Raw genomic sequence first — 22385 nt, forward strand, 5'->3', positions numbered from 1 at the left:
CCGTTAACCCTTACAGTTTTCACCAGTTTACCAGATATAGTTGCTTCTATCATTTGGCTTCTTACAAATTTCCTGTTCACCTTTGCTAACGTCAATGTAGAGCTCGCTCGTTTTCCTGTAAACAGACACACACAAGAAAACCACATGGTGGAGCTGCTCAACTCAGAGTCTCCAACCCTCCATAATAATCCCTCTCCATTTTGTACCCATTTTCTAGTTTTGATTCAAAAACATGAATTGTTTTTAAACGACCTGGTGAAATATTCTACATCAAGTCACATATGCGCATGAATATTATTTACTGCATTAGTTAGCAAGCAAACCAGAAACGTAAGCATTAATGCACAGTGAGTAATGTGAGCAAAGCACTGCAAAAAATGGCATCCTAGTGAGTAAAGATATCTTGAATACAGTAGATAAATTGATCTAGTATTTACTATTATAAGATTACAAGAAATAAAATATATGATTGTTAAAGCTATTACTAATTTCAAGCTTGAAATAGCCTTGTTCTGTTGGAAGCCTTTTTTTTTCCTGTAATTTCGAGCATTTATTTCTAGAAAGAGGTACAATAATAAAAACAGGTTGATTAATCTGACATGTGATTTGTAATAATTTAATAAGAAGAAATATTAAATAAATTTGTCCACATTTAAGATATTTTTTACTTGCTAAGATGTCTTTTTTGCAGTGAGTAGTCATCACAATTATCATATTATTTATTTATTTATTTATTTATTAATTGACCCAATAGGCCAGAAAACAAACTTTTCCCCATCCATGAGGGGACCCCCCCACCCGGGGACCCCCCCACCCCCCGGAATTGTATTCATATCAACCAATATGATGGTTTAATGCCGAAATTGACCTGTTTGTGGTGGTTCGTAGGCAGAACTCATAAATGTGTCTGACATGATGCTATATAATGAATGCAATAACAATAACAATTAATACATTATTAATATTATTACATTATTACCTTGCTAACATTACCTATGGTTCAGTAATGTTTACAGTTTGTTAATGTAAAGTACTGTAGTAAATAATGTTCATTTATTGTATTAAGCAAACTCCTTGCTGAAGCAATTCCTGGCACAAGCAACAATTCAGAAAAAAAAAAAAACTTAATCAAGCTGCTTAATTTTTGTAAATTGCACTGCATAACATGATTGGAGATTGAGTAGGACACAGGACTTGTTGGTGTAAATATTTCGAAACATGTTTTATTGAGTAAATTTTGTGAAAACTTGTTATACCTAAAAAAAACGGACCAAATCTCAGTCCCATTAATGACATTAATGATAATAATTGCTTACAGTTAAATGAACAAGCATCATCACAGTTCTGTATAAAATGATACTGTACTATAATGACTCAATCAATCAAACTGTAAAAAAAAAAAAAAAAAACCCATACAAATAGCAAACTGCTAATCTTATATATGTGACAGGAGTTGTTGTTGTTTTTTTTTTTTTACAGGTTGGTTATACATAGGTTCAGATTCATTGATGACTTTAAAAAAAAAAAGTGATAAGTGTCCACTTAGTATCCCTGAGCCAGCAAAATGGATTTAGCCAACTCAATTCTCAGCAAAACAGTAGTTAATAATTGAAAGAATCTTATCAGAGGCCATGATTGATTTACAAAGAGCATTGCGTTAAATGTGTATTGATGCAATTGTTTACTTATTTGATGTTCTTGTAGCTTCTTGGGCTTTTTATGGTTTTATAAGGAAAAAAAAAAAAATAGAGTTAGATAGATTTTCTGTTTCGATTTTAATGGCACCAAAATGTTACAGGATGTCAGGACCAATCTTATTTGCAGTATGTGTTGCAAATTGTGGTCAGAAGTTTTCAAGAGGACTTGACACTGGAGGATCGTAATCATCCTTTCAACGGAAAAACAAATCTCTGCGAGGTTCCGGGGATACTAAAGCGGGATGGACGATCCTGACACTTTCACCTCCCTTCCCCCCACACCTGCAAATATCTTTATTACCCTATGATGTTGAGACTTAAACTGAAATACTTTACGGTGCCGTATTAGGCCCTAGAGGTTTATGATTACCCAGACTCCAAATAATAAGCTGTGTAAGGACTTTGAGAACTTCACAGATACAGTAACTGTTAATCGTTATGGAAGAGGCTGTTTTTGTCTGGGAAGAATCTTTGAGAATCAGTGTTGCAAAAAATATTTTCTCAGGTGCTCATATGTTCGAAAAAAAATCACCAGTGATAAATAAAATTCTGCTTTAAAATAAGCGAAATGTTGAATGGTGATGATTTAAACCAATTTCAGTGGCATGATTATATGATGAAATGATAAGAAAGCATATAAGAAGGTTATACTTTGTATTGGTGAGTCTGAGGATAGCTGATGTTATGTCTAGGCATGGATTATATTATGTCTGGGCATGATACTATGTTTTAACACTTTGTATTTTGTATTTTCTTAAGAAACATCTGTGAGGAGCTAAGCAAAGTAGCCTTGTTTTGCTTGTCAGAGATGTCTAATGAAATAATAATGGACTGTGAGACTTTAGACTACTAATTCAATTCTTTAGAAAAAAAAATTGAGAATATGAATTTATTCATTAACGCTAGGAAAAGTTGTGTAGGCTACAATTTTGCTTTGATTAATGCTTTCATACTGTCTCTTTATCCAAATCTAAAACTTTTCCATAGCAGTCTAGTAAGAGTGTAATGCAATGACCTTATCTCTATCTATATCTGTTTAGTACTCCAAATATTTGTATCTGTATCTGTATCTATATCCAGATTTAACCCAAAGTGGGCATGAGCTAAACTTGAAGGGTTTTGTTTTAAATACAGCTGACAATATATAATTTTGAAGCTGTTTTTTGTACCTATCTTTGCCCAGTAAGTTACTAAGGATGAATGAATTACCAGTGTAAATGAATCACTGTAAATTCATTGCTTACGTTCATGTTAATGAATCTGGTCTTTCTTTGTCCCATGGGCTTCACACACTCCCACAGCTTGAAATGTACCACACTAAATGAAACTTAAATCCCACATGAAAGTATAAACCTCCCAATCACATGACCAGATGCCATGTAAACCTTTTACCATTAAAAAAAAAAATTTAAAAAGCAAATAGTGCGACACATTTATGCACTGTAAAAAAGTTCATTTAACTCAAAAAATTTGAGCAAACTAATTACCTCAAAATTTTTTACGTTGATAAATCAAAGCCAAATACACTTAAATATAACAAAAATTTATTTTAAATTGCAAAGTTTGAGTTCAATTTTTTTTTTTTTTTTAAATTCATACTTTTTTGAATTCGTATTCGGTTACATCTTTCCCGTCTAGTTATGGACACTTTTGACAGTTATGCGTGACATAGAGTAAATGACATAATTACAATAAACAAGACACTCTTTAAAGCTATACTTATTAAAAGAGTGTTGTGGGGAAAAAGGATTTGTGTATAAATGTAAACCGAACACTCGTGCATCAACTTGTCCACAGAAAGGATTTTTTTGGGTCAGTAATTAGACAGAGTAGTCATCTAACAGATGGGATTACAGGAAAAAGTCTTATCAGTAACACCTATTCTGAGCTGAATACTTGCCGAGTCTGCTGTCTTTTCTCTTCACCATCATTGATTTCACTACTCAAGCCCTTTTAAATGTAGGACTGCTTTGAAGAGCACTAATCTGGTTTTAATGGAGAGGAGGGGCATAGACCATGCTTATTAATCCTCATAGCGTACACAGTGATATGATCGATCTCATCACGCTCTGTTTCAGTCGTATAATACATGAGAAATGGATTAAAACGAAAATCAAATCAGTTTGCATGCCCTGCTGCATTACATCTAATGAAGTAAAGTCTTTCACTCTGACTGCCAGTAGTTCATCATGGGGGCTTGCACAAGCTGTGTGGTTTACAGATAGCAATCTGTTGACAAGGTCTTCCCCATGTCACTAGTCTTACGTACCTGTGCCATCTACCCCAGTGAGTCCACGCTGGCGTTTTTTTTTACTGGCCTCAGGTGTGCTGGAGCATGCATATTTCCTTCTCTCTTCCACTCCCTTGTCATTCTTAACATGGTGGGCAAGCATCATAAACCCCTTTCAGGTGTCCAAATAGAGAAACCGATATATTCCGAAAGTTATCCATAATTATTCCAAGACCATGTTATTCCAGGTAGGCCAAATAGCTGGTAATTCAGATCGTGGCATTACTGCCATGTCCCGCTCAGTGGAAATGAAAAACACTCATTCAAGAGAAGGTACAAATAGGCAGTGGTTACAAATGGAGTTTGGTCAGTGGTCGGAGATCTCTATTGTGAAGATAGACAGGACTTTGTTCACAAACTGGAGTTTGAAGTTTCAAAGGGGGAAATAGGCAGCGGAGTTACATCAGTTCGGAACAGTCCTTTGACTTTTAGCCCTGGGCGGCATGGGTGACTGATTATAGGACATGGACATGACATAGCAGCCTCATATCACACTCAGGGAACTATTAGGGAAGGAGAGATCCTCTGGATGTACTCCATAATCAGTTTCAAAGTACACCTCCGTGCTCTGACTGGGTGTGCATCAAATTTGATGGAACAAAAAAATATAAGGTGTTATGTTGTGAATGTTCACGGATGTTCTATGCTCTATTTGTTTGTTAAAAATGGGTGCTTTGGCCAGTCTTGGAGCTTTATATTTTAGATAGAAAAAGCCGTCTAGAAGGAGTCAGAGTATCACTCAGTGCTTTGAGCTAGGAATGATGTAATCACCGAAGAATGAGGTGAAAGTTAAATCAATTACATTCACTCAAGGGTCTTCGGCCGCTTTAAAGCTCCCTGAGAATGAGGAACATTTAAGTGATTGATTAATGAAAGAGTGGATAATTCACCTGTTAATTGGTTGATGGATTATCAATGAAGGCAACAGGCAGCCACAGTATCGTATCCCCCCAAAAGCAGTGGTTTCTTAAAGTGGGGCCTGGGGACCACCAATAGTCCATGAAGTGCTGCTAAATGATTTTATAAAATGTAATTAGTTAAGTGGCACAAGTTACAACCCCTCATCATCAAAGTTATATTTATTATTGAGTTCTTATAGATATTAGCCTGTTTGACTGGCCCTTTGAATTTTAATGGGTTTAATCCAAACCCCAGTAGCATAAAAAACAAGTATATAGTATATTATATAATGTTACCTATAATAAATATATATGTAAACTTGGACCTAATCTATTCTGTTGCTGGAAAGTTAAGGAATAGAATGGCTTATGGCTAATAAACTATTCGAATAAATAGACAAAATATGCTTGTAAGAATTGAAATAATGCTCATGAAGTACACTGTGCTGAGAGGGTCTGTGGAACGTATTTTACTAAAGGTTTACAGAAGGTTTGAGAACCTTTGCTGTAGTGTTTCAAACACCTAAGAAAGTTATATGTCTAGTTAAGTGTCTAGTTAAAAAGTAGCTCCATTACTCTTTTAAAGCCCCAATCAGGAATCATGCCAGCAGATATAAAAACCTTTTTCCCTCTACTATTCCATAAAGCAGCATTCATCGCCAGTTTCAGAACAATAGCTATGGTAGTAAAAGTATCATTTGTGAATATTATATTTATCTTATATTAAGCTTCCTAACAGAGTCGCCAGTTCGATCCTGAGTCTGATTACTGTCTGATCTGAGCTTTACAAGTTCTGAGTGGGTTACTAATTAGACAATTTTAACAAAACTTTCAAATGTAGGTTTACTTGGATTACTTCCCCACCTCAAGTGAATATCTAATGATAGTGATCTAGACTTGCCTGGTTAGAACACCCTGACTTTGCATGTGACGGGGGAAAGCCATAACCTTGCGGATTAGGTTTTATAGAGGTTTTCAGGGCCATCAGGAAGAGATCACACAACGCTGGAAGATGTGAGTTATGATAAAGACTGTAATGGTAAGCCAGATAAGATTTGCACAGTGTGAGTCACTGATTTGCCGTGTTATTTATCCGCCTCAGGTTACTTGTCAGTGTGGTTAGAACAAAGCTTTTGAGCAAATAAGAGATTTCTGAAGATACGTTTAGGTTGGCACAATGCATCGAGATGACAGGACGTGTTTATATGTGTGTTTCAGTTTGGACTGAATAAAGTCTTGGAAACACTTTATATAAACCTTATAGGAGGTTTACAAATATTGTTTGGCACAAGATGTTGAGTATGAAATAATATCTGACTGCAGTTGGCTTTTTTAATGCATAACCCACAGTACGATTCTGAATATACAGTACATACCAGTATATTGCCGGTTTGCTAGTAAGTTTAGGTGTTTTCCAGGCTACTCCAAACAACACAGCTAATTTAGTCTGCTTCATTTCTGCATCATTTCCACTAACATTTTGGCAAGGTGATAAAAAATTCATGACCCATACCACCAAACCAGTCATTAGTGAATATAGATAACTAAGAACAATATGGAAATGCACATATGTGTCACGACATCAACCAGACACTGATGTGTAATCGTAGTCGTCTGATTGGGGAGTCCCAAAGTTGGTGCCAATTAAACTGTGCATTTTGTCAGTTCACTTGGTTAGCACGTGAGTCGACTCTGGGGTTTGCGACATTTGTGTGTGTGTGTGGGTGTGCGCGTGTAGAGAAGTAGATTCATGAGAGTACGTTTACTGCCCTCGTTGCCTGATCTGGGGAACATTGACCCATCACTTTGTACTGTCACTTTCCCTTCTACAAATATATCCTCCCCTGTGTTTGCTCATGCCCTTACACTTATGCACTTGCTGTGCTTGTTTACCCAACCAATACTCTCCCCTTGGTTTAAAACAACCCTGAATGTCAGCATGTCAAATGCAATGACAATGCTATGCTTTTATTATAAGATTATCATACGATTGTAGAGATTGCATCACTGTTAATTCCAGTGATTCTTACCTCACTATTATCTATTTAAGATGAAAGATATTGGTTTAGGGAAACTGTGTCCTGAATAGTAAGTGAGCCTTTGAGTTTCAAGATTTTTTATGGCTTTTTATTATGTTCCTTGATCAGGTTATAGCACTTTAAAAAATTATTATTATTATTATTTTTTAAATAACTTTATATTACTTTAAATCCAGCAAATAGACAAGGATTAAGACCCACTACAAGACCACTTAGACCAGGGATATTCACCTAACACTATAAAGGTACAACTAGCATGCAGCTGTTAATGCCGAACCATTAAAATTAATTCATATCTGTATATAAGACAGTTTTAAATAGTGGTTCGAATTTGTTTCATAGTGCTGCTTGATGTTACCACTTTTGACTAGTACCATGGTATTTGAGACACTTCTGCTTTGAGCTCGAAGCAGAGAAATAACACATACAATATTTATCTGTTCACTCGTCTTTAAACATTCAGTTTTTCTCATCAACCATGTCGTCAGGCCGCTAATCAGACCGGAACGGTTACATGAAATGAAAAGTCTATGAAACTCTGTGAAAGCGCTCCACTTTTTGAACTAATGTCTTTAACTCTGCAGCTAGGCTTCAGCTAAATAATTTACATAAATGCATGATAAACTGCTGATAAAATGGATAAACTACGACACAGGATTTGATATAGAGTGCTTGAATCGGTTTCAGGGGAAATAATTTATTGAGTTTGCATCCAGACTATATTCCACCAGCTGACGTCCACCAACTTTACGTCCTCCAACAAGTCATTAGATCAGTAGTTAGACTTAAACCAGTAGGCTAGTTAGAACACTACTTATTAATGATGATGGTTTAGCATAATGTTGAGCGTACTGTTCTCCATAGTTGGACCCAAAGTGACAGATCATGTGCATATGGGTTTTTCAGTGAACAATGAGTTCTTTTACATAAAGGTCACAATTTGCTGCTTGCAAGAGTCACTGCTGTTGTTTATTGTGTAAGAATTAACACAGACTTACCAAATGTTGCAAACAAGGCAGGCTGCCCCTCAGTCTGAATTGAGTGGCTGCATACAGTAATATAATTCACCCCCAAAATTATATTATATGAATTATATATTATATCATAAAATTATGTTATATGAAGCAAAACGACATAACAAGGACCAGAGTGATGGACAGGGCTAGCCAAATTCAGTGATGTAACCCAACCCCCACACAAAGGATTCTGAAGAAAGCTTTGACGATGTCTGTGGGTGAATGGGAACTGATAATTTGGCTGAGGGAAAGGTGACTTCAGTCAGCCCCCTCCATCATTTTTTTTGTATCTGTGATAGTGTTCTGTGGATATAATGAGGAACAATATTGAGGTAAAAATACAAGGTATATCTTTGAAAACTGGACTGGATTGGTGTAAAAGGCCAATAAATGTAACTAGAGTAAAATGTCAGGTACAGAATGTACTTGCACCCATGAAGCTGATAAACCTTTACGGATATTGAGAGAGAGAGAGAGAGAGAGAGAGAGAGAGAGAGAGAGAGAGAGAGAGAGAGAGAGAGAGAGCTTGTTTGTCCCTATCTAAAAACAATTCTGATTTAGCACTTGAAAAGCAAGAAAATGATTAACTTAAGGGCCATCCCACTCCAGAACTGGCCGTGGCCTGGAGTGGGAAGGTCTGACTTGTCAATCAAAGTCAGTTTCATCTTTGCTCTAGAGGACATGGCCCATGTCACTCAGAGGTGTCTACCTCTCTAAGGGGGTGGGGCTTGTCCAAGAGAAGGGGGGGTTCAAACTCCACTGAAGAGCACAAGTCTTTGCCCCCAGTGTCAGGTAGCTGAGAATGCGCTTGTCCAAAGCACTAGCAGACATGGAGATGGCAGACTATAGCGAGGCCCTGGACCCGGCCTACACCACATTGGAGTTCGAGAACATGCAAGTGCTCGCCATGAGCACAGGTGAGTCCTCCTCCCAGCTGAACTTTGAGTCCTCAGTTAGTGAATGTTTGGTCAAGTGTGGGATAATGAGGTTTAATGAGTTTCACACTCTTTTATAGACTTTTGAGGATGACTCAAGGTGTGCTGTGTGCCTGCAGTGGCTTATTTTGAATGTTCCATGCTGATTGCGATTGTGACAGCAGGGCAGCATGCATGAGACTGAAATGCAAGGTGCTTTGAGAGATTATGGCTACAAGCTCTGTCTTGTAGGCAAGCTAGGATTGTGTTTCATCCCAAGAGTTGCACAGCCAGAAATCCCAATGTGATTCCATCCAGCTCTTCTTACCTGAAGTTGGTCGGTTGAGGATAAGATGTCTGTTCAGAGTAGTATTTCCAAGGATGTTTGACATGCAAGATAAATGGACCCAGACTGTAGAAGATGTCACTGAACCATTCAGTGGTTTAGTCTCCCATGGCTTTTTTTTTTTCATGAGAAATCTAACTGATTCTATTAACTCGATCCACCATCTTGATTTAATGTACGTATTCATTTCTGGGTCATGTTTGAACACCTATTCTGCACTTCAGTTTACTGAATACTACTGAATGTATTTACATAGCTATTTAATGGTGCGTTTAACTGTATTTTTTAACCGATTCGTTGTGTTTATGAGATCATCATTTAAATGGCGATGAATATGATTTCCAAATCTGTCACATGGTCTTCCCCATTCAGATAATGAATCAGTTCAAAAGGAGTCAATTAATGGAGCTATCATGTAGCATGTTTCCCTTTGATCAGCTGAGGAAATGTGTTTACCCTGTTTGCCTTTAATGCAATCACTCAGTGCTCCTTAGTGGATTTGACATAAAAGTAAACATCTTTTAAATGATTCATTTTAAATGATTCATCGTTTGAGATGGTATTTGATGATTTTAAAAATGATTTGCCCATTTAGTCAATTAGTTGTGTATTATAGCAAGAGTTTAATAAAGACTTTTGCATATATTACTTTGAATAGTTTTTTCCTAAATGTTTTTAATAAATCCACATCAGTTCTTCAGGTCATCAGGGCTTTTTGCTTGGTGCAGATTTCAGCTATAATCATTGCTGGATGACGGGAGCAAACACTAGATCAAACATTACTTTAATTTCACCAGGTTGATTTACATTTAATTCATTGTAGCACAAGATTTCTTTCAAACCATATTACTGCCTTTCCATGGCCTTTTGCCCACTGCTTTTCTATTACCTATCAGAGCAACAGAACCCCCCCCCCCCCCCCCCCCCTTTTTTTTTTTTAGCTGAGTATCTGATAGAGAAAAACAGACCTGGATGATCACTGCACAAGAATTATGAATGACTTCATCCCTTGTATTAAAGCATGCATATACATAGCAAAGTTATGGCTCCTCAAACAATGTTTGTGCGGTAAATACAGAAAGTAAAAGGTCACCATCTTTTTTGCAAATGATCTATGATTTTATTAAAGTTTAAACAGAAGCACGACGTAGTATTAGAGGAAAAGATATCCAATGGAGATTTTGTAAAAAAATTCTATAAGCAATCACCCTTCTCTTTCAGACTCCTCGCCAGCTGAGGGTGCCAACCTGAATGCTGCCAATCACCTGGGCACAGGGACTCTGTGTGCTATCTGTGGTGACCGGGCAACAGGAAAACACTATGGAGCCTCCAGCTGTGATGGCTGCAAGGGTTTCTTCAGACGCAGCGTTCGCAAAAACCACATGTACTCGTGCAGGTCGGCAATAGATTACCTTTGCTTGTTCTACAATTAATTTTTTTCTTTTAGTTATATCATTATAGACTTCTAAAATAAGCTTATTCAATCTAGTGCCCCTTTTTTTTGTTTTGTTTACAGATTCAGCAGACAGTGCATAGTGGATAAAGACAAGAGGAACCAATGCAGATACTGTAGGCTTAAGAAATGCTTTCGGGCCGGAATGAAAAAAGAAGGTATGCGCCACTTTCATGTTGTTTCGTGACATTTGAGTAAAGCTCTGTTGGCAAAACAGGACTGAAGGCAAGCTCATGTGCCTTGTGGGACTGAGAGAAGTCTGATATGCAGAGTGTATTGCAACATCAGTGAGACAGACAACTTGTTAATGTTCACTCTACAATGCAATGAAATCTATGGCCAACTCGTACTGAGCAAACAGTTCAGAGGCATCATAATTGCACACTGATAAACAGGCCAACCTTGAGCATTTTCCCCCTCGACTAATAGAGGCAATGCTAATGCACTCCACCTCCCTCAACTATGTGGACTGGTTGGTTGAGATTGAGTCATCACAGTGATTGAATTTATGTGATGAGCACTTCCTCGCATCAATCGCTCATTGTTTGTTCTCTTTGGCATAGCTGTACAGAATGAAAGAGACCGAATCAGTACCAGAAGGTCCAGTTACGAGGACAGCAGCTTTCCCTCCATCAATGCACTCATCCAAGCTGATGTCCTCTCCAGACAGGTTGGCTCATTCTCTTTAAAAGATGATATATCGTAAATGACATATATATATATATATATATATATATATATATATATATATATATATATATATATATATATATATATTGTTTGGTTGAACGCAAGTTTTAACAGGAACCTTCGCTACGCTGTAGATCTCCTCTCCAGGTCCGATCATGAACGGTGACATCAGAACAAAAAAGATGGCCACCATTACAGATGTGTGTGAATCTATGAAGCAGCAACTGTTGGTACTGGTCGAGTGGGCTAAATATATCCCAGCCTTCTGTGACCTCCCACTGGATGACCAGGTAAGACTAAAAGCAAGAATCTGCAACATCGTGGAAATAGCAAAAAGCTTCAAGGCAAGGGTTACTATTATGAATTGGCAAAAGATCTCATTGATGGTAATCTAAGGTGTGCAACACTGCTGAAGGAACAGTCCAGCACTGTAATGTACATTCATTCAGAGGGGTCTTTGTCATTTTTTAACCCAAAATATGTCTAAAATGTTTAAGGGATGAAAGTGAGATAGGAGGAGTGAGGAGTTGGAGTGGGGGGAATCTGTAGTGCTAGTGGTTAATATGTTTTGATGACTCTGGTTAGAAAGTGATGAGCTGGTTTGAAAACTTACATGCTCCTTAAGACCTACAGAATCATTAACAATGTAAGCCCCAGGATGTGGTAACTGATTTGTGGACGTTGGTCATGAATGACACTGCATCTTCTTCCAAACAAACTTTCTTGCCTAAAATCTGTGAGAACCTCTGATTTGAGTATACGAACACTAAGGTTTTTTAAACCATTTAAAGACCTCCTCCCCCAGACACCCAGCTTCTGACTATTATCATTCAGAGTGTACCTACAGTGTTTAAAGAAGGTGCACAAGTTGTGGATTGTATATGAACTAAAATTTTTTGTTTTTTGTCTGTTTTTCAGGTGGCTTTGCTTCGAGCTCATGCTGGAGAACATCTCCTGCTTGGAGCTGCCAAGCGCTCCATGCTTTACAAGGACCTTTTGCTATTAGGTAAGGTGTTTAGTATGAACCATGAATTGGACTCTTTATATTGGTACTAGATTTTATGCACATATTAATGGTTGTGTGTGATTCTCCTTTCCCTAGGTAATGACCATATAGTTGCTCGGAATTGCCCAGAGTTGGAAGTGAGTCGCGTAGCAGTAAGGATCCTTGATGAGTTGGTCCTTCCTTTCCAGGAACTCCAAATAGATGATAATGAATATGCCTGCTTGAAGGCCATTGTATTCTTTGATCCAGGTAGCTATGAGATCCCAGAAATGAGCATCATTTTGAAATCATATTTACCTAGATGTATAAATCCCAGATCTTGGATATTAAAAGTTAAGTCATGAGTACATTCACATTCTCTTGTCATCGGTAGATGCCAAAGGTCTCAGTGATCCGAGCAAGATCAAGCGGATGCGTTACCAGGTGCAGGTCAGTTTAGAGGACTACATCAACGACCGGCAGTATGACTCGCGGGGACGATTCGGCGAGCTTCTGCTTCTGTTACCCACACTGCAGAGCATCACCTGGCAAATGATTGAGCAAATCCAGTTTGTTAAGCTGTTCGGGATGGCCAAGATTGACAACCTCCTGCAAGAGATGCTTCTGGGAGGTAATAATATGAATGCTGGAAATAAAAAAACATGACCATCAGACTGATTTCTTGAGGTGGCCCCAAAGGCGAGATGGATGGCCCTTGATGTTTTCATGTTCTTATGATAGGTTCTGCTAATGAGGCCCCCCATGCTCCTCCATCTTTGCATCCACACCTGGTCCATGAGCACCTCAGCAACAATGTTATTGTGACCACCAGCATGGCCACTCCAATTCACAATGGACAAATGTGTAAGTCCTTGACGTACCTTTGCTATTAGGTTCCCTAGCACGTTTTTACTCTTCACCCTCCCATGTACGGCAGAGCCAAACAGGCTGGAGGGGCAAACCTGCTTCCTGTAGTAATCCTTTTGGTGAACTAATCAGGCTTACTTGGTCCAAAAAAGCCCTTTCTTATGCTTTCTAATGCCTTCAGAAATGTCAGAGCTCTTACTGCATATGTTTGCAATGCTGTTCTGTAGAACCTTTGGTGTGTCTTTAATGGATCTTCTTACTTTCTGTGCTCACAGCCACACCTGAAACTCCAATCCCATCTCCTCCACCGGCTTCCAGCTCTGAGCATTACAAACTGGCTCAGGGCGTCATAGCTTCGGTGCCTAAACAGCCGACAGCCATTCCTCAACCTACAATCACCAAGCAAGAGAGCATCTGACCATCTCAAAAATTAAAAAAGAAAAAAAGAAAAAAAAAAAAGAAAAGAAAACCCCACATCCTAAAACAAATTAGCCATGGACAAGTGGCTTGCTTCAGAGATTCCTGGAAAATAATTATTTAATTTTGAGGCAGCCATTAAAAGTCCATTGGTCTATTGGTAAACCATTTGCTCTGGGAAGGAGTGTTTGCAAGTGGTATAATATAAAGTGCATTTTGGGTTATTTTTATTTTTGTTTAAACATTACAGTAAGCAACAAATGAACCCCCAACACACACACCCCCCCCCCCCCCCTCACCCACCACCCACCCACCCCGTCATAGATAATGACCAAAAGAGCAGAAACCTCAGGATTGTACAGTAGATATTCTGTGGAAGAGGCTTTTTTTTAATGTATTCAATCAACCTGACTTATAGGCTGATGCTGTTTTTTTTTTTTTTTAGTGATACATATTTATACTCCCCTAGGAGAAATACATATTTCAACATGTCAAGAAAGAGAATTAGCAAAGTTTATATTAATATTATTATATTAAGATTAAATAAATGTTACAACAAGCCTTTCATCTGGCAAAAATCAGATGTGTATGTTGTACAGTATTTTAATGACTGAGTTAATATGAATGATTTTTAAAGTACTTAGGAATAGGCTACACTGTTTGTGCCTTACAATTTGCATAAAACTGCTCTTCATGAGCTGTTCATAGTTTTTTTTTTCTTTGACGTATCATAGAAAAATGTACATCGCATGCTTTCTGTTTCAGCTTTTGATTATATATTTGTTGTAACAAGTTCCACATGTCCAGTATTTAAGTCTGTATAGAGACAACAACAAAAAAACCTACGTAAATGTCCTGTTCTACCCCATTGATCCATTACTAAGATGCCATTACTTTTTGTCCATCTATCACAGACTATCACAGTTTACTGGTGAAAGTTTTTTTTTTAGTGTTGGTCACTGAAGCCGACAGCCATACGAGTGTGCAAGCGTCTAACTGAAACAGTGTGTTAGTATACAATATGTGGTTTGGAAAGAAGTGCCTTAGTGCACATTGAAATGAAAGCTGACTTGGGCCTTGCAAACTGATATTAAATGTCAAGGTTATATTTTTACATAAACTCACTCAGCCTATTCATTTATTTCCATTAGGTTAATTTATTCACCAGATGAATATGTCGCCACAGGATTATAAAAACCTTAAGCAACCGGTGTTTCACTCCATCTCAGCGAGATTTGTTCTATAAATGGATAATCAACTGCAAAAACTTTTTCAATTGTGATCAAGGAGGATCAAATTCAAAGCCAGTCTTAATTTTTTTTTTATGTTGGGAAATTATTATTATTATTATTATTATTATTATTATTATTATTATTATTATTATTATTATCCTTTTTTTTTGCTTTGTTTTCTAAAAGTCCAATTTGAAACGTATTGACACATGAGAAGTCATCTAATCTCTTAATCTTCTCAGGCAGTAAACCTGCTTTAAAACAGGACGATAAATGTGGTGGCCTACGTGGCAGATCATGGTCATGGATTCTAGTGCTAGGGCGTGTGTGTCGAAACTGATAAATGTCATAAACCAAATTCCAGATAGACCAAGAAAGAACCAGGCGCCTTCCTTCTGAAATCTGCAGAGCTAGTACAAGAGGGTAATATTGGTCTTATCTTGTCATACATTAATGAGCTTACATTGTAACGGCTAATAACGCAGTGATATTCTGTCATCATGAGCACACAGCATGCCTACCCCTAGAACAGCAGATGAGTCATGATACTGCACAAGGTGTGGGCATTCGGCTCACGGTTTTTCATGTAAGATTTTAAAGTGTAGTTTCTACCATGAGTTCCATTTCTGGATTGGCATCTATTTAAAAAGAAAAAAAGAAAAAAAAAGCTACCATCTCTTAGAAAAATCGAATTTAGAAAGGTGACAGTAATGTCTTCACCAATCAAACACCGATCAGTCTGAACACTAACAATGTATGTTGTTTAATGAAATGAGCAAAGTCAGGATATATAGCACATATCAGGAGCTCCAGAAGACTACCCTTACACAGAGGACCCCTCGTAGAACATGGATTAAAAGTTTGTTTGCTTTGATGTATTACTAACAAATACAGGCAAAAACAAAAGGAGGGTAAAATTTTAGAAAGAAAGAAAGAAAGAAGGTCAGCAAGATCAGATTAAATTTGTCATATGTTTCTGTTTCCAGTGCTGTGAGATTTCAGTATTATATTTGACATTTATGCACGTATACAAATGAAGAAAGAAAGATCGCGTCATGGTTTAAACCTGCTTTGCGAATATGAGAATTAATATTGTTACTGTAGATATGAGGTGTGAGCAGGCTGGTTTGAGAATATTTGCACCGCAACTAATATTATCGACATCACACATGACCCTGACACCTTTAAACAACTTCCAAACCAACTCGAAGTAGGCAACAAAGCCACAATTAGCAGTTTGCAGGACATTATCGATTGTTTTCTGTTTGTTCATGTAACAAACATTACAGCTATTTATTGGATAACTGTCGTTATACAACAGCGCTGTTGAATTCTCAAATCTGATTGGTCAATAGGAAAAACACTTAAATGTTACTATCGTGAACGTTTCTATTTAAAAAGAAGAAGAAGAAGAAGAAAAGTCTCCATCACAGACGTATCTTAAGGACTGAGTACTTGAAAAGCTGTTTTTTTGTTTGTTTGTTTGTTTGTTTGTTTGTTTGTTTAAGCACACTAAGTATAAGTGAGAGAAACAAATATTAAGACATGCTGGTGAGGGAACAATTATCTGTCAGTGGTATCAGGAACTGACTTCTTTCGTGGACATTCCACAACATTAAATGGTAATCAGAAATGACTAAAAGTAGGTCCTGTTCATTAATAAATTATAAAATGTAATTGGCGTTTATAAAAAGCATGTAAAATGTAGCGTAAAAGGCAAACGTAAAAGGCTAATTGTTGTGATATAAGAACAATAACCCACTTCAGAAAGGGTTGTTATAGGAAAATAATCAACTCTGGGATCACAGAACCATGTCGTTGATTATTTTTCGTGTAACGGCACATCCAATCCTTTCTTAAAAGACATTCCTTTAGCAGTCACTTAAAGGCAATCCTACAGCAGTACCTTACTGGAATTATGTGTGAGAGGAGAGCACTGAAATAGCTATTTCTCATTAACCTGCATCAATATGCTTTTTTTTAACAAAAATTTCTTTTATTTTGGTGCCTGTTGCATGTTCTCCCCGTGCTGCGGGGGTTTCCTCCGGGTACTCCGATTTCCTCTCCCAGTCCAAAGACATGCATGGTAGGCTGATCGGCATGTCTAAAGTGTCCGTAGTGTATGAATGGGTGTGTGAATGTGTATGTGAGTGTGCCTGTCCAGGGTGTACCCCACCTTGTGCTACATGCTCCCTGGGATAGGCTCCAGGTTCCCAGTGACCCAATGGGATAAGCGGTATAGAAAATGGATGGATGAATAGTTCCTGTTTCCTGTTGACTTCCACAGAAGCCAGGAAGTGATGTGTTATTTTGATATGTTGTATAATATTTCATGATTTCGACTTAATATCTGGGGCGCACGGTGGCTTGGTGGTTAGCATGTTCGCCTCACACCTCCAGGGTCGGGGGTTTGATTCCCACCATGGTCCTGTGTGTGCAGAGTTTGCATGTTTTCCCCGTGCTGCGGGGGTTTCCTCCGGAATTGGCATGTTCGGGGTGTGTGAGTGTGTATGTGTTTGTGCCCTGCGATGGATTGGCACCCTGTCCAGGGTGTATCCCACCTTGTGCCCGATGCTCCCTGGGATAGGCTCCAGGTTCAGAGCTTCCGTACATACACTTCCATGAAACATTCTTAATATGGATTTATATCAACAGTATTTTACATAATCCTGTCATGTACTGTATCACCATATAGGAATCGAGCTGTGAGAATATACAGTGCGTAGCATCAGTTAAACAAACAACTTGAATGGGTGATTTTCACCCAATATGGCAACCCGGGTTTGAGTGACGTCGTCGCACAGCTGCCACAGAGTAGCCAATCAGAGAGCGCGCTGCTTCTGTACACGGAACTGATTGCGGATTTGCTTAGCAGGTCAGTTATCTCTGCGATTGTTTTTGTAATCGATTACAAATATTTCCTGTGCAGGAAAGAAAAATGTAAACCGATTGCCATTGTGTTTGCCTTTTTTATTTTAATTTTTTTAAGTAGTGTAATGACGACATGAATATGCACGGTATCATCATCATAGTGACAGGAAGAGCTCATATTAGCCGGCTAACTAGCATCTCTGCACTTCACTGTATGTTCTTATTCACACTTAAAAAAAAAAAAAAAAAAGTTTGATAAACATGTTTCCGGTCAAATTTGATCGGTTTGATTATTCTGAATACAACCTGCAAATATTCATATCATGAGTTGATCTTCCTCTATATGAAATGCTTCCTATTTAATCCACTTTACCTGCTAATGGTTATAAAAAAAAAATTCAAGAAGGTCACATTTTCTTATCTTCTTTCTTTCTATTTCATCCCTGTCAGGATTTTTATTCTATTTATCATTAAATACATATCTATCATTTAACCTTGAGTTTCACTTTATAATGTCAGACACAGATTAAGAAGGAATGAAATAAAATGCATTAATTTGTTGTGCCTACTGTCAAGCAGGGGTGAGCTGTTTACATTTAGAGTACATTTACCTTCTGATGTCAGACACGCGCAGGTAGCCAATGGCACATCAGAATGGCCACACTGATCCCAGCCCTTTGGTGGACGTGATGGCAGGCGAGCGGTTCCCTGCAGCTCCTCCACCCATCTACGTGTGCACTCTCACCCCGGATCTGGAGGCCAAGGCACGAGAGGAGCTTCAGGAGAAGCCCGAGTGGCGTCTTCGGGACGTCCAAGCGCTGCGAGACATGATCCTGAAGGAGCATTCTAGTCTGAGGACACGGCTGGACGACGCCTTTCTCTTGCGCTTCCTCCGAGCCAGGAAGTTCGACTATGACCGTGCGCTGCAGCTGCTCCTGAACTACCACAGCAGCAGGAGGGCCTGGCCTGAAGTCTTCCAGGACCTGAAGCCCTCGACGGTGAAGCACGTGCTTGAGCTAGGCTTCCTTACTGTCCTGCCCAGACCTGATCCTCAAGGCCGCTACGTTCTCTGCTTACGGCCAGGTTGGTTGAAATGTTAAAAATTCCAGGAAAGTTTCAGGAGGAGTCTTTCAGAGTCATGTAGGATCTATTTACCGTGGTTGTTAAACTTAAAAATAAATAAATAAATAAATAAATAGGCAATAATTTTTTTATTTAGCTGTTGTTTTCACTTCTATGTAATATTGAAACAATAGCGCGTTAACTGTTACAGGCTAACCCTGTTAGAAATTATATATTTAAAATATTTATTCCGTATGAATATATATTCCCATTGAGTTTCAATTAAAAAAAAAAAAGCGGTTTTATTTGAATCCTCCATAAGTGAGGAGTGATCTTGAGTTTTGTGAGAACATCAGTTTATTAAAGAAGGGTTTAGTGTTAGGGTGAGTGTTTAGTTATACAGTCAGGTCTATAAGTATTTGGACAGTTACATCATTTTCGAAATTTCGCCTCTGTACACCACCACACTGGATTTGAAATGATGTGATGGAAGTGTAGACTTTCAGCTTTAATTCAAGGGCTTTAACAAAAAATATCGTATTAACCATTTAGGAATTACAGCCATTATTTGTGAAAATGGATCCCCTCCATTTTCACAGTCTTAAAAATAATTGGACAGTTGACTTTTAAGCAGTTTCATGGCCAGGTGTGGGCTGTTTCCTCGTTATTTCATGACAACTTAAGGAATTAAAATTGTGAGGTTGATTGGTCCAACGCATACATCATCATCATCTGTCAAACATGGTGGAGGAGGTGTTATGGCATGGGCGTTGATGGCTGTCACCGGTGTTTATTGAAGTAACAGGATGAATTGTGAAGTGTATAGAGCTATACTTTCTGCTCAGATTCAGTCAAGTGCTGCAAAACTGTTAGGACAGTTTCACTGCTTCACAGTGCAGATGGATAATGATCCCAAAACATACCACGGAAGCAAAATGATGAAACTTGTCTCACCGCCCAAATACTCATTGATCTGACGGTATTTAAAATCAATATACAGAAATAGCTAAATGTTTGTCTACATATAGTATGGTAAGATGCAATATGGTCCATTAGCAACCACATGCTTTTCCATGCAATGTAAATGTCGGTATTTAATATATATATATATATATTTTTTTTTTTACATAAACGGACTATTCACTTATTTTTGTCTATTGATCAGAGTCATCTGAAGATCACGAAACATCTCGTCGGTTTAATCCTTTAGACCAGCCTGAGCGACATCTGTAGAATGTTGAGTAGAAATATCATCATTAAATGCTGAATAATACATCTTTTGCATTGTTTTGACGACAGGGAAATGGACACCGAATGACTATCCGTTTGTGGACAATATTCGAGCCATTTATCTGACGCTAGAAAAGCTGATTCAACCTGAGGAGACCCAAGTGAATGGAATAGTCATCCTGGTGGATTACACCGGAGTCGGCTTGTCTCAGGCCTCCAATCCCGGCCCTCTACTGGCAAAGAAAGTCGTTAGCATTCTTCAGGCGAGTCTATAAGCAAATAAACCTCGTGGGCCAAAAATACATTCCCACTTGAATTTTTAAAAAAACATATTTATTCAAAAACTGTTGATTTCATGTTTCAGGATGGATTTCCTATCAGAATAAAGGCAGTCAATATCATAAATGAGCCTCGAATCTTTAAGGGAATATTTGCATTAATAAAGCCTTTCCTGAAGGAGAAGATGGCTGAAAGGGTAATTGATTCCAATTATTATTATTTTCATTTTTCCTCATTCAGTCCCTGCAGGATTTTGCGATCGCCGAAATGAATGCGAAATCAAGGAAACTCCGCCATGTTCTGGGTTAAATTCCAAAATTACCGTAGATTTTCCGCAAATTCGGGCCAAGACGTGCCATGTGACATCATCACAACGCGTGTTTAGCCAAACCCTCTTCGATTCACGTGCGTCGAACACGAGTGCAGCTAAAAGGTCTCAAAATGCTCTGCAAACTGCAGCAAATTCAAGCATTTTTGGCCACAACAATCACACACACACACACACACACACACACAAAACAAACCTCTGCAAATTCCTGTATGGACTGACTCATTATGATTTAAAATGAAAGTGTTTTTACTCAACATACCTGTGCTAATGTGACCGCTATCCGCTATTCCAGTTTGTCCTGCACGGCTCAGACCTGTCGTCCCTGCATCGTGTCATCCCGCGCTCTGTGCTGCCGCAGGAATACGGAGGCGTGGACGGCAGACTGGACATGACAGCTTGGACTCGCACACTGCTGGAGGCCGAGGAGGAGTTCGTCGTGGAGTTTTGCCAGCCGGAGCCTCTTGAGGGGGCGTTAATGCACGACTCGATGTTGTTTGAAGGCGAGCATCCTGAGGACTCGTACAGAAGCCTGCGCTCGCAGCTCTACTACTGCTACTGATGTCTCGTCAGGCGGCCGGCACCTTCTGTTTCTCTAAAGATGTGTTATTTTTCACAACTAGGCTCAGAGATGGAGTTTTATTTTTCTGAAATCATTAAGCTAAAAATGGTGTTTCGAGGTTCACAGATTACAAATGAAAGGTCGGTGAGGTGCAGCATTATTGTTTATAGAGCATTAATAAAGGACAGTTTATAGGAAACATTTTTTGAGACTACTAGGGTCAGGAGTTTTTATTTGATTTTATTATAGCATCAATATGGCTCGAGGTGATGGTTCTGGACTTGCCGGATCAAGTTAAGGTGTTTTTGAATATTTTAAAAGAATGCCATACAAACAAAATCTAAATGCCGATAGACGTCCTTTGCTATTGTTTTGCGCTTACTTGTGCAAATGTTACACACAACCATGCAAACGGCTTGTTTTAACACTAATGCTTGATGTTACAATGCAACAAAGTATTGCCTTAATCTAAGAAAAACAAAACAAAACAAAAAAACGGATGTAAGGACCATGTGATTTAAATCCAAAGCAATACTGATTGTGTTACCTCATTTTTTTTCTATGCTTTATTTTTAGCATTATTTGTCATGTTTTTGCCTTTATTTTGTATTATGTCAGTGGGTACTGTAACCGCACAGAAAGTTTTCTCCTATCTTGATTTAAAGCTGCAGTTCAGGTTTACATTGCATTTCTGTTCACTGTGTTGTTGCTTTTGCCATTCTGTCATTACACTTTTTTTATGGTTATCATATGATTTTTTAATTTTTTAAAAAAAATGTTATTGTGAGGAATTTTGATTTTTTTATTTTTTTTAAATCTCACATTTCTCTACAGTATGGGTGTTGTAGCTTGCACAGCATTGTAAGGTTGTTAATATTCCAGTAGGTGAAATAAATCATTACCTAGAGGTTAATTTGTCTTCCCTGGGTGTTTTGGCTTTTGCTTTAATGATGTGACTTGTAGTGGTACTTCAAAAAAAAAAAAAAAAAAAAAAAAAAAAAGACTTAACATGATTGCTTGACATTCCATTAGGTGGCGCCATCATCATACTGGAGTCATCATGCTCAATAGAGACATGATCATAGCAATGTGATTCAATTATCTTGATTTACGCGTGTAGGTGAATTGAATACTTCAAGTAATGATTCATTTGATTTAATGCGCATCGCAATTTTAAAACAATACAATCATAAAGAGGCCATTGAACT

At 38.2% G+C, this 22385-nt stretch overlaps 2 protein-coding genes across 4 annotated transcripts; both read left to right on the forward strand.

Annotated features, from left to right (window-relative positions):
• The first annotated feature begins 8747 nt into the window (after window positions 1-8747).
• hnf4a (hepatocyte nuclear factor 4, alpha) lies at window positions 8748-13619 on the forward strand. The gene is given in 10 exon segments (NM_001200576.1): window positions 8748-8858; window positions 10423-10597; window positions 10718-10812; window positions 11218-11324; window positions 11479-11634; window positions 12263-12350; window positions 12447-12599; window positions 12724-12960; window positions 13071-13193; window positions 13472-13619. Coding segments are annotated over 10 exon segments (1365 nt in total). The 5' UTR covers window positions 8748-8770; the 3' UTR covers window positions 13615-13619.
• Window positions 13620-17622: 4003 nt separating this feature from the next.
• Window positions 17623-22090, forward strand: ttpal (tocopherol (alpha) transfer protein-like). Of its 3 annotated transcripts, none has more exons than XM_017486325.3 (5): window positions 17623-17720; window positions 18341-18799; window positions 20078-20271; window positions 20373-20483; window positions 20911-22090. In XM_017486325.3, the coding sequence occupies exons 2-5, from the start codon at window positions 18358-18360 to the stop codon at window positions 21175-21177; spliced, it is 1014 nt and encodes a 337-aa protein (XP_017341814.1). In that variant the 5' UTR covers window positions 17623-17720; window positions 18341-18357; the 3' UTR covers window positions 21178-22090. The 3 variants fall into 3 exon arrangements, with proteins under 3 accessions (XP_017341814.1, XP_017341813.1, XP_017341815.1); XM_017486324.3 differs by having other exon boundaries at window positions 17659-17720; window positions 18296-18799; XM_017486326.2 differs by lacking the exon at window positions 17623-17720 and adding an exon at window positions 17730-17928.
• The last annotated feature ends 295 nt before the right edge of the window (window positions 22091-22385 follow it).

This window comes from Ictalurus punctatus, chromosome 15, assembly GCF_001660625.3.
Source record: "Ictalurus punctatus breed USDA103 chromosome 15, Coco_2.0, whole genome shotgun sequence".
Taxonomy (NCBI): Eukaryota; Metazoa; Chordata; class Actinopteri; order Siluriformes; family Ictaluridae; genus Ictalurus; species Ictalurus punctatus.

Bases quoted from the DNA above. Each gene is read 5' to 3' on its own strand.
- ttpal (XM_017486325.3), top strand. From the start codon at position 18,358: ATGGCACATCAGAATGGCCACACTGATCCCAGCCCTTTGGTGGACGTG. The intron at 18,800-20,077 runs GTTGGTTGAAAT...TTTTGACGACAG, and splicing joins CGTTCTCTGCTTACGGCCAG to GGAAATGGACACCGAATGAC. The intron at 20,272-20,372 runs GCGAGTCTATAA...TTCATGTTTCAG, and splicing joins AAGTCGTTAGCATTCTTCAG to GATGGATTTCCTATCAGAAT.